The sequence below is a fragment of the Colias philodice genome, chromosome 23 (genome assembly GCF_061535455.1).
Source record: "Colias philodice isolate Cphi_HAF_F1 chromosome 23, ilColPhil1 Martin Lab GWU primary, whole genome shotgun sequence".
Taxonomy (NCBI): Eukaryota; Metazoa; Arthropoda; class Insecta; order Lepidoptera; family Pieridae; genus Colias; species Colias philodice.
Window position 1 is genome coordinate 6,128,579 of NC_143108.1, and position 13,929 is coordinate 6,142,507.

The 13,929-nt window shown below is 33.3% G+C and overlaps 2 protein-coding genes across 2 annotated transcripts; both read left to right on the forward strand.

Moving 5' to 3' along the window:
* The first annotated feature begins 1,762 nt into the window (after positions 1-1,762).
* LOC149478081 (uncharacterized) lies at positions 1,763-4,190 on the forward strand. Its single transcript, XM_089709924.1, has 2 exons — positions 1,763-2,095; positions 3,076-4,190. The coding sequence occupies exons 1-2, from the start codon at positions 1,797-1,799 to the stop codon at positions 3,113-3,115; spliced, it is 339 nt and encodes a 112-aa protein (XP_089566050.1). The 5' UTR covers positions 1,763-1,796; the 3' UTR covers positions 3,116-4,190.
* A 2,785-nt stretch (positions 4,191-6,975) lies between these two features.
* LOC149478082 (putative G protein-coupled receptor No18) lies at positions 6,976-13,619 on the forward strand. Its single transcript, XM_089709931.1, has 4 exons — positions 6,976-7,420; positions 9,413-9,641; positions 9,990-10,176; positions 12,450-13,619. The coding sequence occupies exons 1-4, from the start codon at positions 7,006-7,008 to the stop codon at positions 13,020-13,022; spliced, it is 1,404 nt and encodes a 467-aa protein (XP_089566057.1). The 5' UTR covers positions 6,976-7,005; the 3' UTR covers positions 13,023-13,619.
* Positions 13,620-13,929: the final 310 nt, after the last annotated feature.

Sequence of the window (13,929 nt, forward strand, 5' to 3'; positions counted from 1 at the left end):
TTTATCTGCGATAAACCACTTTTATGGTGACAAAATCAAACGTTTATCTCGAGAAAAAAAGAGCGCCAAAAGTACCGCCCTTACGATTCTTATAAACACACATGAATGTGTGCGTGAGCCGATTCGAACGTGTTTTGTGAAGTTTCCCTACTGGTTGTATCTGTATTTGATCATACAGATCGAAGTGTGTGTGTCTAAGTTAAGTCAAAACTAAGGAGTTGAATTCATACTATATGATACAGATTTATGCTGTGTTCGTTAAAATACCACACACTAAACAGAGTAAATAACGAGGATAAAGCCTGCTAGGTAACAGATCACAAAATTTATTTGTTGAAATTTCGTATATATGGAACTTTAAGCAGGAAATTAGGAAGTCAATTTTAATATTTCAAATAAAATGTACTTAGAAAATTTAAATTACAATAATATGTATTCAGATAGTAACACGCTATTTCCTGTTTTAATATTAGGTACATGGCACCATACAGTCATAATATGCGTTGTTTTTTTTAAATATGATTATACAAATACTTCTCGCGATGATACTCCCATATCGACTGGATTAGATTTATACTATTAAAGAGACTTTTTAAAGATATATTAAATAAAACGGTCTCATTATATTTCACGAACACTTTGACTATCGCTTGGTATACATATAATAAGTAACATTATCGTCATCAACATCTCCGTTGACAAAGATTGAAAAATGTATTTTAATCTTGCTCTAATCTCGAACTCCAGAATTTTAGCTCAATTCGGAGACCCAAATAGATATTCCACATTTCCATACTTTTTACGAATGACACTTTTATTCGTTTCACTAAGATAATTCTTTCATACACTATAATTAGATATATATTATACTAGAGGTCCGCCCCGGCTTCGCCCGTGGTACATATTTGTCAATAAAAGGTAGCCTAGTATGTCCTTTCTCGGGTATCAAAATATCTCCATACCAAATTTCATGCAAATTGGTTCAGTAGTTTAGGCGTGATTGAGTAACAGACAGACAGACAGAGTTACTTTCGCATATTAGTATGGATTTAAATTTTTATTAAAGCCTTGACCCGGGGATCTCCCCGACCAGACAAAGTTAAGATACTTTTGTATGCGAAATAATATAATTTAGTACAAGAGCACAACTGATCTTGGATAAAATATAAATTATAATAGTTATTTTTTTCACAAACACATATTTTGTTACAGAGAAATCTACAATGTATTATGAATTATATGTATTATATTATGTATATTAAGATAATGATTAATTTTTTTTTAAATAAATTGTTAAATAAATTATAAATTGTTAAATTTCTGAATTACTCGCGGAAAACGAAAATTGATAAAGTTTGAACGGACAAATGAGAAAGAATAAGTAAAATAATAATATATTGTTATACGTATAAACATAAAAGATATGATTGCAATTTACTTAAATTGCACAATAATCTAAATATTCCAACTAAATACGGTCATGGATTAATCAATTTGCCAGATAAACATGATGTTTAGGAATCGGGTAAAGAAAACGATTCAATTTTAACCCCAGGCTCTCGTACTATGCGGAAAGAACGGGTTATCAATGAGCCGGTTCTGTTAACCTTTTGCCTTTATATCCTTGAAGAATTGCTATTTCAATATATACGTTTTCGAACAAAACACATGAAGTCGAAACGTAACCTGTATCTCCTACGATGGCCGTGACTATATTATCAAGAATGTACAAATAACCGGATTCGTAAAAGAGTAGGTATAAACAAAGCGATGGGCAGACAGTCGTCGTCGCGAATATGAAGGAATACATCGTATGGGCACTCATTTTGAGCGCTGTCCTAGCGCTAGGCAACGATAAGCCTGATGTCAAAGGATTTTTGCTTGGTTTAAGTGGCAGGGCAGATGATCTGACTCTAATGGATTTCGATGCTGAAGAAGGAACTCGTTTTAAGCGGTCTGATGATGATTACTCTGATGAAGGAGGTTTTGTGCCGAAGCAGGGACATGGGAACGACGATGATTTTATCGCAAATATACAGTCGTGTGCTAGTGGTTACGCAAGAGCCCCGTGGGGTAAATGCATCAGTTGTACTGAGTAAGTTTTATTTAATTTTAAATAGATTATTGTTATTGTGAATAGTATCGTTATAATGTATCTTATATCATACGTGATACATAGCTCTTTCCTGTAAATAAGTTATTTCAATTAAAATTAAAACTTGTTAAGTAGAGTCATTCCCCATAGATATCTTTCTTCCTACCTTTTTCACACTGTTTATGTATTGTTTAGTTTCATATGCTGTTGTCGGAGGCTCTATTAATGTAAAATATATAAAGTCATCCACAATAAATATAATATTCGGATAGCGTATCTATTGTAAATGTTACAAACATTATGTACATAGTTACTTATCTTATCATTGTCTTGATAGTGTTCCTTCTTAAAAAGTCTACAGTTGTTTTTCAAAATTATACCAAAATATATTGTTAATATTTTTTTTATGAACATTGAGCATAATATTTTTAGGCATAACACGTCGCGCGTTTAAGTTGGGTATGAAAAAAAAAACAAATTTTAATTGATTGACTGCTGAAGATCAGCGTTGCGAATGTGTCAAAACATCAGCATTTGCTGAGTCGGTTTATTTTTCATTACTGACTTCGGACTTAATATAAAAAAAAGACGGGTTGCACTCCGGGAGTGCCGGCAGAAGTGAAAACTTGATTATTAACGTTGAGCATGTTTGATATTTTGGAATGGTATCCGTCTTACGCTTTTTCGATCAGGTCACGTGTCCTGACGCGAGTTTAAGATTTTATACCCATTACAGAAAAAGTGCTCAACGCCGCTAAAGAAGTTTTCACTGTTAATCCAAGTTACCCTCTATATGTGTGCTAAATTTCATTGTAATCGGTTCAGTAGTTTTTACGTGAAAGAGTAACAAACATCCATACATCCATACATCCATACATCCATACATCCATACATCCATACAAACTTTCGCCTTTATAATAGTATTATATTATTTGTTGTTATTAATCTGTTATTAATAAAGGATTTTTATTTGTTTTCAGCTATGTGAAAAAGTTCCGCGTTCAATGCCCTACATCCTAAAGACTCCTCATATATTTATAAAACTTAAAGTATAAACATGGATCAATAAAATATATATTTGAACAATTTATTGTAATTATAACGACCTTATTTTTTTTTTTTGTTTATGTATCTGGTTAAATATTTCAAAAACGTTTAGATATAAAATAAATTAATTTATATACTTATTCGTTTTCAAATTGGATAAAATCTATACTGTATATTACCTACTAAGATTCTAGTCTACAATTTTTCTTTAAAATATAATAACTATAATATTTTTGAGCAATATCAGTAACCTTTATTTTTTTCTTGCTGTTGGAGTGGTTGAATTAACTCTGACGTCATAATGTGACCTAAGAAAATATATTTTATGAAAATTAGTTTAAAATGAATGGATCTCGGAACAAATAAAAAAATTGGCTGTCTGTAAAGTCGGTTTACTGACGATAGTTGAACGTGACAACGTCAAGGCCGATTGTGCTTCTTTGTCGCTCGTTCCGCGCTCTCGCTTACACTGAAAGCCTTACAAGGAACGCCTCAGAGCGAGGTAACGCCGCATGAGTCATGTTTTTTCGTTAGTGCAGCTGGCTCTATCAAATAATAAGACGTTGTCAGTTGTCACGTCAAAAATACTCATACGACGCATTCACAATCTCCTACTTTTGATATCGGTTGATAAAATTTGTTTAAATTTAAATTACCGCCTTCCCTAAAGGTTTCTTTTCCACATGTGCGAGGATGTGTAGCGAGGAATGTGTTTATAAATAACCAATAGCATGGCTTCAAACGCTATACGCTTTAAACTTCAAACTAAATGAAGCGATATGATTGGTTCTTACAAAAACATTCCTCGCTACACATCCTCGCACATTATTATTTGTGGATAAGCAAACTAAGCATTGTCTGATTTTTTAATTATTATGTAATATTTATTGTATCGCCTCCAACTCGTAAACATATAAACATATTATATCTTGTAAAAGCATGCTATTTCAGAGATTGTAATTTTGTTATTATATACTCTTGTTATAAGAAGTGCGCTCCGTTTTATGTACTTTTATTATGTTGGAAAATTATTAAATAAATATGAAAATGTTGACTATTTTCTTTCCATAACCCTCCATAACTCTTTCCTTTTTCAATCTCCTCAATTTAACTCATTATACATATTTTTGATCACCAATGATATAACTGCTTAGTACTACTTTTATATTTCGTCTACTCAAATATTAATGCCCTTACTCCTCTTAAAAAGCTTACAATACTTTCACAAAGACCTAAGCTTTGTGTACTTGGGTTTGTTACCATCACACCTGCCAAAAAAGCCTTAAAATTATTCTTCAAACTGAAACGAACATTATCCAATTAGACTTCTTCTAGAAGCACTTTTGATTCGTCATAACTTAATAAGTTAATATGATAGACACACTTTCACTGCTAAAAGACAGCACCGATTATATATTTGGAATATTCATAGTTGTAAACCCAGAGTCAAATACGGGCTACTTTTTTTCAAGATCTACCAGTAGGTAAAGGTACAAATTAGGAACTAATGTAAAGTAGTTGCAGAAGGTATATACAGGGTGTCCCACTGTTGGTATACTAAGCTCAAAGAGGTTATAGTTTTGCATACGCTGAGTTCGTAAAAAATACGTATAAAATTCCAGACGCATTTTTTTATTCAAATAGATGAATTCTTAAAACTCTATGTGTACACCCATAACAAGCAACCCGCCCAACTTTACCACCAGCACGTGAGCTATCGTTTAAGATTATGTTTTCATAGACAAAATGCTCACATTAGCGAAGCGGTGGTATATGCCAGCTGCGCGAAGATAGAGAAGAAAACATGGATTTTCAGCAAAAATTTAGCAAACAATTTTTAACGTAGTTTTGTTGTTTTAGTATTTTTTACGTGATCAGTGTAAGCTAAACTACAAGTCTCTTCGCGTTTAGTATACCAATAGTGGGACATCCTGTATAGTGAAATTAATGTAACAATATAAACAAAAACCATATTACGTATTCGTAATAAAGGTAGCCTTGCAAAATTTTCATTAATGTCAGAATGTCTGCTTTCTGAAGCTTGTAAGAATTATCCTTTGTGTGAAGTAATTTTGAGACGGCAAGGGTTTTGTGATTCGCTTGCGTTATTTAAGTTAATTTATAAAAAAATTGAAAAGATACAAGGGTGGATTTAAATTATGAATGAAATGAAACGTCTTTTGATGATAGAATTACCTACTACAATCTTCTTATATATAAAATTCTCGTGTCACAATGTTAGTCTGCATACTCCTCCGAAACGGGTGGACCGATTCTCATGAAATTTTCTGTGCATATCGGGTAAGTCTGAGAATCGGCCAACATCTATTTTTCATATGTACCACGGGCGAAGCCGGGGCGGACCGCTAGTTTTTATATAACCTTATGGTGACTTTTGACCTCGAATAACTTCTAACCTGGTAATCCCTGGTATAGGACGATGGGGAATTTTTTATATGTAAAATAATCTAACAACCCAATTAATTCATTTTATTGTACGGGACATAATAGAAAATATTTTCGGTTTCATTAGCCACTTAATTCGGCAGTTAATTTTCATATTCACCCAGAATAAACTGAAGTAGTCGCTAAAATGCAAATTGACACAAATTTTAGGCCACAGCAAGATTAAATGATTAAAAATAATTTAATAGCCGGAATGTAGATTTTTTATCTTCATACAATTTTTTGACATTTTCTCTCTTCACGAAACACGGTCAATTAAAACGAGAAAAATGATACTTCAAGGCAAAAGTCGGTCGAGTATGAATTCATTGCATAGATAAATGTAATTGACTGGAGATTTTTTTGAACGCGATAGAATTAAAAAAGTGAAGCGAGTTTTGAAACCACGTCTCTATGTCTGACTGGAGTCTAATTTGTTTAGATATTTTAGTGATTATATACAATGACTCTATTATACTAGTAGACGCGGCATACGCCAACATCATTGCACTAAAAAACAGCGTAATTAATACATACCTACTTACTAACGCATTATCACCAATACAATTGTTCTCTCTTTCACTCTCACGCACGAGACATAATACATGTCTCACTCATGTACTTCGTAATAACAACTGCCGATTAAAATATAAAAAAGAACGTCCAGCCACGACGCTAAATGGTGCGTGACTAAGTGAAACTCGGGCACTTAGCTGAGTTTTTTCTTGCCAAAATAGAGAGCGGGTAACGTATCTAGCTTTTTTATATATCATAGATTATATAGCATAAAATTAATAGCATAACAAAAAATAGCATCCAATACACACGGAAATTGAAAGAATCTGTGGAGTTGCTGTTGTTTATGTTAATTTTGATTGAAATACAATATCATCTGCATCAAGCCTAAGGGTGCTTTTTCACCAATAATGTGCGAGGATGTGTTTGTAAATAACTAATAGTATTTTTGAGATCTTCAGACGCTAAATGCTTCAATCCATACTAATATTATAAATGCGAAAGTAACTCTGTCTGTCTGTCTGTTACTCAATCACGCCTAAACTACTGAACCAATTTTCATGAAATTTGGTATGGAGATATATTAATACCCGAGAAAGGACATAGGCTACTTTTTATCCTGGGAAAATGACGCAATCCCGGAAATCCAACGGGAACTATGCGCGTTTTTCTTTGACTGCGCGGGCGAAGCCGCGGGCGGATACCTAGTCTTCAATAAATGAAACGATATGTTCGGTTCTTTACAAACACATTCCTCGATACACATCCTCGCATATTATTGATGAAAAAGCACCCTAATATCGTAGTAATACGTAAATTTACCAAAGTATCCAATATTCCTCAGTAATTTTATTTCATTGTTACAGAACATGACGTCCTTACACCATCACAACGTGTAACCTATGATCGCAATATCAGACTACAAGGCAATAGAGAATCAAGTGAAATGGAACGAGTCAAATCACACAGACACAGAATTATTCATCGAAAATGTGGAAAACGAAGAGCAGAACACAACAAACTATATTTACCACGTTATAAGTAATATAGATAAAGTCAAAACGAACTGTAGTGATAGTAATGTGACAGATGAAGCGTGTAGTGTAACTGAATATGAGGCTTTTGAAGCTGCTGTTGTTATTATACTGTGTGTTTTAATAGTGATAACAGTGATAGGTAATACTTTGATAATATCAGCTGTAGTGACTACTAAGAGATTGAGGACTGTTACGAATTGCTTTGTTACTAGCTTGGCAGCAGCTGATCTGCTTGTGGGGATATTTGTTATGCCCCCGGCGATTGCTGTTCATATAAGAGGTAAGATTAAATGAATTAATAAAAACATTTATGGATTAAAAATAGAATAAGAAAAATTTGCTTAAAATAGCATTTTAATTTTCAATGAATCATAAAATTAATAACAGAGAAATTAATCATGCTGCAAATTTTAAAATTAAGTAGAATTAGATGAGGTTATTTTAGGAAAGCGATATGAATAAAGTAAGAATGTGATTAATAAAATGCTTGAATAATAATAGACCTACATTTTCATATAAAAGAAATTGTACCTATTTAATTTTCAAATATTCTGCGTCGTAGGAACATTAAATGAATCATCTTCGAGTTCTATAGGTTTATGTCATTCTTCATATTCTTATAAATCGAGCAATATGAATTAAATTATACACAAAAATGCAATTAAAAAAAAAGCTTACAATGTAGTTGAATATTAATTAATAACTCATTAATCGACTGTATCAATTTCAAATGAAAGTTGATTAGCTTTGTAAATCGTAAATCAGTTATACAGCGGTATGACATTCGGGCCATTGGAGTATCAACCATTAGGTAGTACTTGATACTTCAGTCTTTTGAAAATGTGATTGATAGCCATTTCAAAGCCATCACGTTTCATTAACTACGCTTTTCACCTCACCAAATTGAATCAACGTATAATGGTTATTTAATGCTTTCCTACAATGAGAATTATGTTTTGAGGCCTGTCAATGAACTCCGAGTTTTTGGCGAGATTGACAATTTTTTGTAAATTGTCGTTTTTTAGCTTGTATAGAATAAATGTAAAGAGCCTAGATGATCTGATTGCTAAATGAAGTAAAATTTATCAGTAGATTATATTATGTATTTAAAAACTTAATATTTTTTGCTGTATGTCCTTTAGGGTAAAAAATGTTTGGGGATGATTTGGTTTGACGAATTTTATAAAACGACTAGCAATGCCCTGCGGTTTCACCCGCATAGATAGCGATATCGTTACAGTGAAGTCTACGTCTAAGGTTTAATTTTTAATCACATGAAAATCACCTTTACACCGTCCCGCACTACGGCCTATTTTTTTTTTGTTTTAGTGGGGAAATCTTTCATAGATACCCACGTCCTCCGGGGGAGGGGCCGTGGGTTATGTCGGATTCCTACCGACCAAAACCCCACTGTGTTCCGTCAAGACGCATATTGGTAGAATTCCTCCGTGACCCCCGCACTTAACGGCCTGCACGAACAGTATACCTACTATTTTCTGTAGATTGACACTTTTAAAAATTCGTTATATCTTTTGAATGGAATATCCAATTCTTTTCATTTAAAAAGTATTTTGCTGGTATTGAAACAGTCTATAATAAAACATCATTTAATGGGATAAGGATTAATATATGTGTATGGATAACATGGTTTGATTACTGTCGGCACTTCTATTTACTTTGAAAACGTAAAAAAGTTGTTGTAGTAACATAACTACTGAAGATGGACATATGGTATCGCGGACTTTCTTGTAGATATTGATCCATTCTATAATACCGTAGAACATTTTTTTGTTCTATCTTCAATAGATTCCGCAGCGCACGCGATGACAGAAGTTTTATTGAGGAATTTTTTACACCTTGGGTTACATTATTGCATTTTTGGTAAGGATCTCTAATTTTTTTGAAAATGCAATATAGCCTATGTTGCTCAGTAAAGATGCAGCTTTCTAATGGTGAAAGAATTTTTGAAATCGGTCCAGTAGTTTATGCGTGAAAACCATACATACATACATACATACATACATACATACTTACAAACTTTTCCTCTTTATAATATTAGTATAGATAAAACAATTTACTCGCTACCTGCATTTAATAGCGTTTATCAGAAGAAGTACGATGGCGTTGTGTTGGGGTGATGACTCTGAACTCTAAAAAATATAATTTAAATAATATTGAATGTCGTAAAAGTAATTTTGGCAGTTTCTAAAATTGATCTTAAAAAATTAGAAGAACATTATTCTTTACATCTTTAACTCTATTATCATTTTAGGTAAATGGGAGCTTGGCTGGATTCTCTGTGACATCTGGATTAGCTTGGACATTCTATTGTGTACTGCATCCATTCTATCCCTTTGCGCTATCAGTATTGACAGATATTTGGCAGTGACCAGACCTTTAACTTACTCTCGACGACGGAGGTCGAAAAAGCTGGCCCTAACTATGATATTTTTTGTTTGGATCTCGGCTGGGGCTATCACGTGTCCACCTATGTTTGGATGGTTCGTATAGTTTTTCTTATACCTACTCGTATAATTTTACTGTAATAGGAGTGTTAGTTCTTTTTCAGATTTTTTATTGCCGTGATTATATAAAACAGTTTAATGATTATTATGTTTAAATCAACTTTAAAATGAAATTTGAGTTAGGAATTGTTTTTAGTTTTTAAAGGTAGTTATTATATTTTGTCTACTTACTTAAAAATCTTACCCAAATTCATATTGCCCATTACTACAGAATTTGATATGAATAGTTTTAGCTGCATTTGGGCTTACTTATTTTTGGAAATGAATTTAATCTTAGACATAATACTTCTGTTATAACATTAATCAAAAAGGTCCTTATTTTAGGTATGAACCAGATCACAATCAAGGTGGAGTATGCAGATATAACCAAAATCCAGGATATGTTGTTTTCTCAGCAATGGGGTCGTTCTTTCTACCAATGATTGTAATGGTGTACGTGTATGCTAGGATATCCTGTGTGGTTGCTAGGCGACATCAGCAATTGGCCAGCACAGCCAGCAAATGTAATAAAGTAAGTTTTTATTTATTTATTTATTTATTTATAACTCTTTATTGCACAAACTAAAATATGACAAAAATACCATTAATACATAAGAGAGACATAGTTTGTACAAGAGGCGGCCTTAGAGACGGTTGTTTGGAGGATATAAAAATATGGTCTCAAATAGTTTACAAGTTTTTTTATTGAGTGTCTTATTTCTTAGAATTATAAAGTAATTTGTTATGTTGCGTATAAAATATATGAGTTACGATAATTAAATATAGTATTATAAGGCAACTTATTCTTTGAAATTTGAAAATGTATCAATTGATGATCTTCATAACTCGAAGCATAAATTAAAAAGATATCAGATCCGGAAAAATAGCAGAATTGGTACTTTTGCTAGGTATACTAAGTTATGCACATTTTAAAATAGCTAGTTAAAAGCTCAATTCTGTGTTAGAACTGAAATGGCTCGAATTTTTAACGACTAAACTTGATAGCTCTTTTCCGAGCAACAATACATTTTTAGAATTCCCAAAATTGCCCGCTAGCCATTTATTATTGAAAGAACCATCAGTTTTTCACGTGAATTGGATAGAGATTTAAATTCCGTTAACATATTGATGCGTAAAATATTTATTTGTAAACTGTTGAATTTAAACGTTGCTATTATCATTTATCCCGATTATTTGAAATACGATAATTTACTAATAAATCATTTTAAACTTGGAAAAAGACTTTTGGAAGTGAAACTTCTGTAGGCGCGTTGAAAGTAAATTTCAAGATCGCGTCATGGCAATACCGTCACGTCATGGAGTGAGGTGACGATTTTGTTATCTTCGAATCTTGCCAAAGGAATTTCACTTCTGATACGTGTGCTCGGCAAACACGCTCTTTTTATGCATTATGTAGAGCTATCAATTTTAAATGGATCTGGGTTATCTGGGGGCACGGCAGTGCCCCCGCCAAGTCGAGCAAAAAAAAAGCGGCACGGCCGTACCATCCTTTTCTCGAAGCAATTCGGGCCTTTTTCGACCCCCTATAATTCGGTTGTGGATAAAGCAAGAAACCTGAATCTTCAGTAACTAATCCGGCATTGTATAAACACGGAATATTTAAAATTTCAGTCAATTTGAACCAGTAGTTTAAGAATGACAACTTGTTAAAGTTTCTAAATTTTGTCACTCACTGACTCACCGATCATCAAAAGTCCAAGGCACTTCTAGCAGACTTAGAAGCTTCATATTTGGAATAAATATAGAGTTTAGTGTCTTAATCATGGGAAAACTTAAATATTTTGTAATTTCGGTCCAGTTTTCCAAATACACCAACTGCATCAATAACTTTGTAATCCCATATAAATATATGGGATTACAAAGTTATTTATGCAGTTTGTGGTTGGTGGTGGTATCAAAAAGAAAGGCTCTACAAAAAGAAGTGAGATCCCATCAAAAACATCCTGTAAAAAACCCAAGTCTCGCAGCTCAGTCTTTCTACCGTCAAAAGTTGTGAGATCCATGTAATACCAAGTCGGTTAATCTATTTAGTGTCTACTTGAAGGACCTTCTGTCTTAAGTTATTACATAAGTTATTATCATGCCAATATTAAAAAATATTTAACGTTTTAAACAAATAGATCGACTTGGACATCGCATGAAAACAAAATGAATATTACAATATTATATTAGATTCTTTAGTCTCTCGCGCCTCACGCGATTGAAACTCTCGTTCCTGTTGGTCGCTGGCCCGTCGTGCTGTGTAGTGTGATACATACTAATAATCAAATCAAGCGATGTCCAAGTCGATCTATTTGTTTAAAACGTTAAATATTTTTAATATTGGCATGATAATAACTTATGTAATAACTTAAGACAGAAGGTCCTTCAAGTAGACACTAAATAGATTAACCGACTTGGTATTACATGGATCTCACAACTTTTGACGGTAGAAAGACTGAGCTGCGAGACTTGGGTTTTTTACAGGATGTTTTTGATGGGATATATTATTCTGTACGTAACTATCAATACCTCCAGTCGATCCCGTAAGGTCAGCATAACGTCTGGACATGGCAGGTCAATTACGTATCCGTAAAAAATTGATCAGTGAATGGATGTGAAATGTCTGAAAGGTTGATACAGTGATACCGTTACGAGTACATAACATAGATTACAATTTATCAGAAATATGGACACTGTTTCTAATCCTTTTTGGTGATTTTAAGTTATATAAATGTTATTAAAATATAACCTTTTATGACCTGTATTACTTATTCTTATATTCATAGTAAATTTTTGTTACAGAAAGGAAACCTGTCCTGCATTCGTACAGAATCCGACTCCGGTTCTGACAAACTATCCTTACGTCAGAACGCCTCAAAACAAACGTCGAAAAGCTCAACCCAACAGAGCCAGACCTCCCATCAAGAGCAGAGATGCCCTTGCTGCTTCAGAACCGAAAAACGAAGACAGTCTAAAAACTACAAATCCAAAGAAAGAGAATCCAGATTCTCAAACGACGTGACCTTTAAAGCCAATTTTAAGTATCGGAATTCTGGTCGGCACAGAACGCATTCTGTCAAAGACCACATAGAGAATAATAGAGTATCATCGTTGAGGCGAGAGACGAAAACTGCTCAAACTTTGAGTCTAGTGGTAGGGGGTTTTGTGGCCTGTTGGCTGCCGTTCTTCTTATACTATTTGCTGACCCCGTTCATACCAAATGGTTACGTCAATCCCGTATTGATGTATGTACTGACGTGGCTGGGTTGGTTCAATTCCGCGATCAATCCATTTATCTACGCGTTCTATTCTCCCGACTTTAGATTGGCGTTTTGGAGGCTGACTATTAAAAAATGTAAACGGAATAAGCATTAAGGTACTGGTCATATTTGGGACAAGAATGAAATTTTTAGTTTAGTTATAAAAATTTTGAACTTTTTGACTTTTTGTTTTCATTCGTGATAACAGTTAATTAAAGACAGGGCTTTATGTATATTAAGCAATCTTTCTATTGTAATGAACTTTTTCCATGTAGGTATTCGAGTTCCAACAATTTGGAATTTAATTCAGTGTTCTTTTACGTTAATTTAAGGCTATGCTTATTATTTCTTTGCAATTTTTTTTATTCAATTGATCTCAATTCTCATGCATACATAATTGGGAATTATAGTATTACAATGAACTGCAATAATTTAACAATCAAGCTTCATTATCAAAACTTTGTATTGATCATTAACTTCAATTAATGATCTCTATTGTCTTTTACCGCCGCCTCCTTGGTGCAGTGGTTGACGCGTGAGCGTAGAACTGAGGGGTTCTGGGTTCGATATCCGGTGGAGACGAAGAAAAAAAAATGTCTCGGTCTGGCAGAACACGGAAGGCTGATCCCCTATTTGTCCCTAAAGAAAATCGATCAGTGAAACAGATGTATGCGTAATGCATCTGCCCCTTACCCCACTATGGGACACGGGACTTCACTAATTGTGTTATCTACATAATTATATTGTGAATTTTATGACCATGAATAAAGCTATTTCATTCTTGTCCATTCATAATATATAGAACATTTAATAAATCTATTATAATCACTCAATCGATGTAAAGAATAAGTTCTCAACAAAATCCATTGACGCTTTTCTTTAGGGAATTTTAGTTTGTAGGATTTCTAATCTTTAATGTAATTAATATTATTAATACTGTTAAATACATTATGGTATAATGTATACATCAGTTTAAGTTTTGTAAATAAATTAAGATTATGATCTCAATATATTATGTACCT

Excerpts from the sequence above, each read along its gene's own strand:
- LOC149478082 (XM_089709931.1), top strand. The coding sequence starts at position 7,006 with ATGATCGCAATATCAGACTACAAGGCAATAGAGAATCAAGTGAAATGG. Across the intron at positions 7,421-9,412 it reads GATTGCTGTTCATATAAGAG|GTAAATGGGAGCTTGGCTGG; the intron begins GTAAGATTAAAT and ends TTATCATTTTAG. Across the intron at positions 9,642-9,989 it reads TGTCCACCTATGTTTGGATG|GTATGAACCAGATCACAATC; the intron begins GTTCGTATAGTT and ends TCCTTATTTTAG.
- LOC149478081 (XM_089709924.1), top strand. The coding sequence starts at position 1,797 with ATGAAGGAATACATCGTATGGGCACTCATTTTGAGCGCTGTCCTAGCG. Across the intron at positions 2,096-3,075 it reads AAATGCATCAGTTGTACTGA|CTATGTGAAAAAGTTCCGCG; the intron begins GTAAGTTTTATT and ends ATTTGTTTTCAG.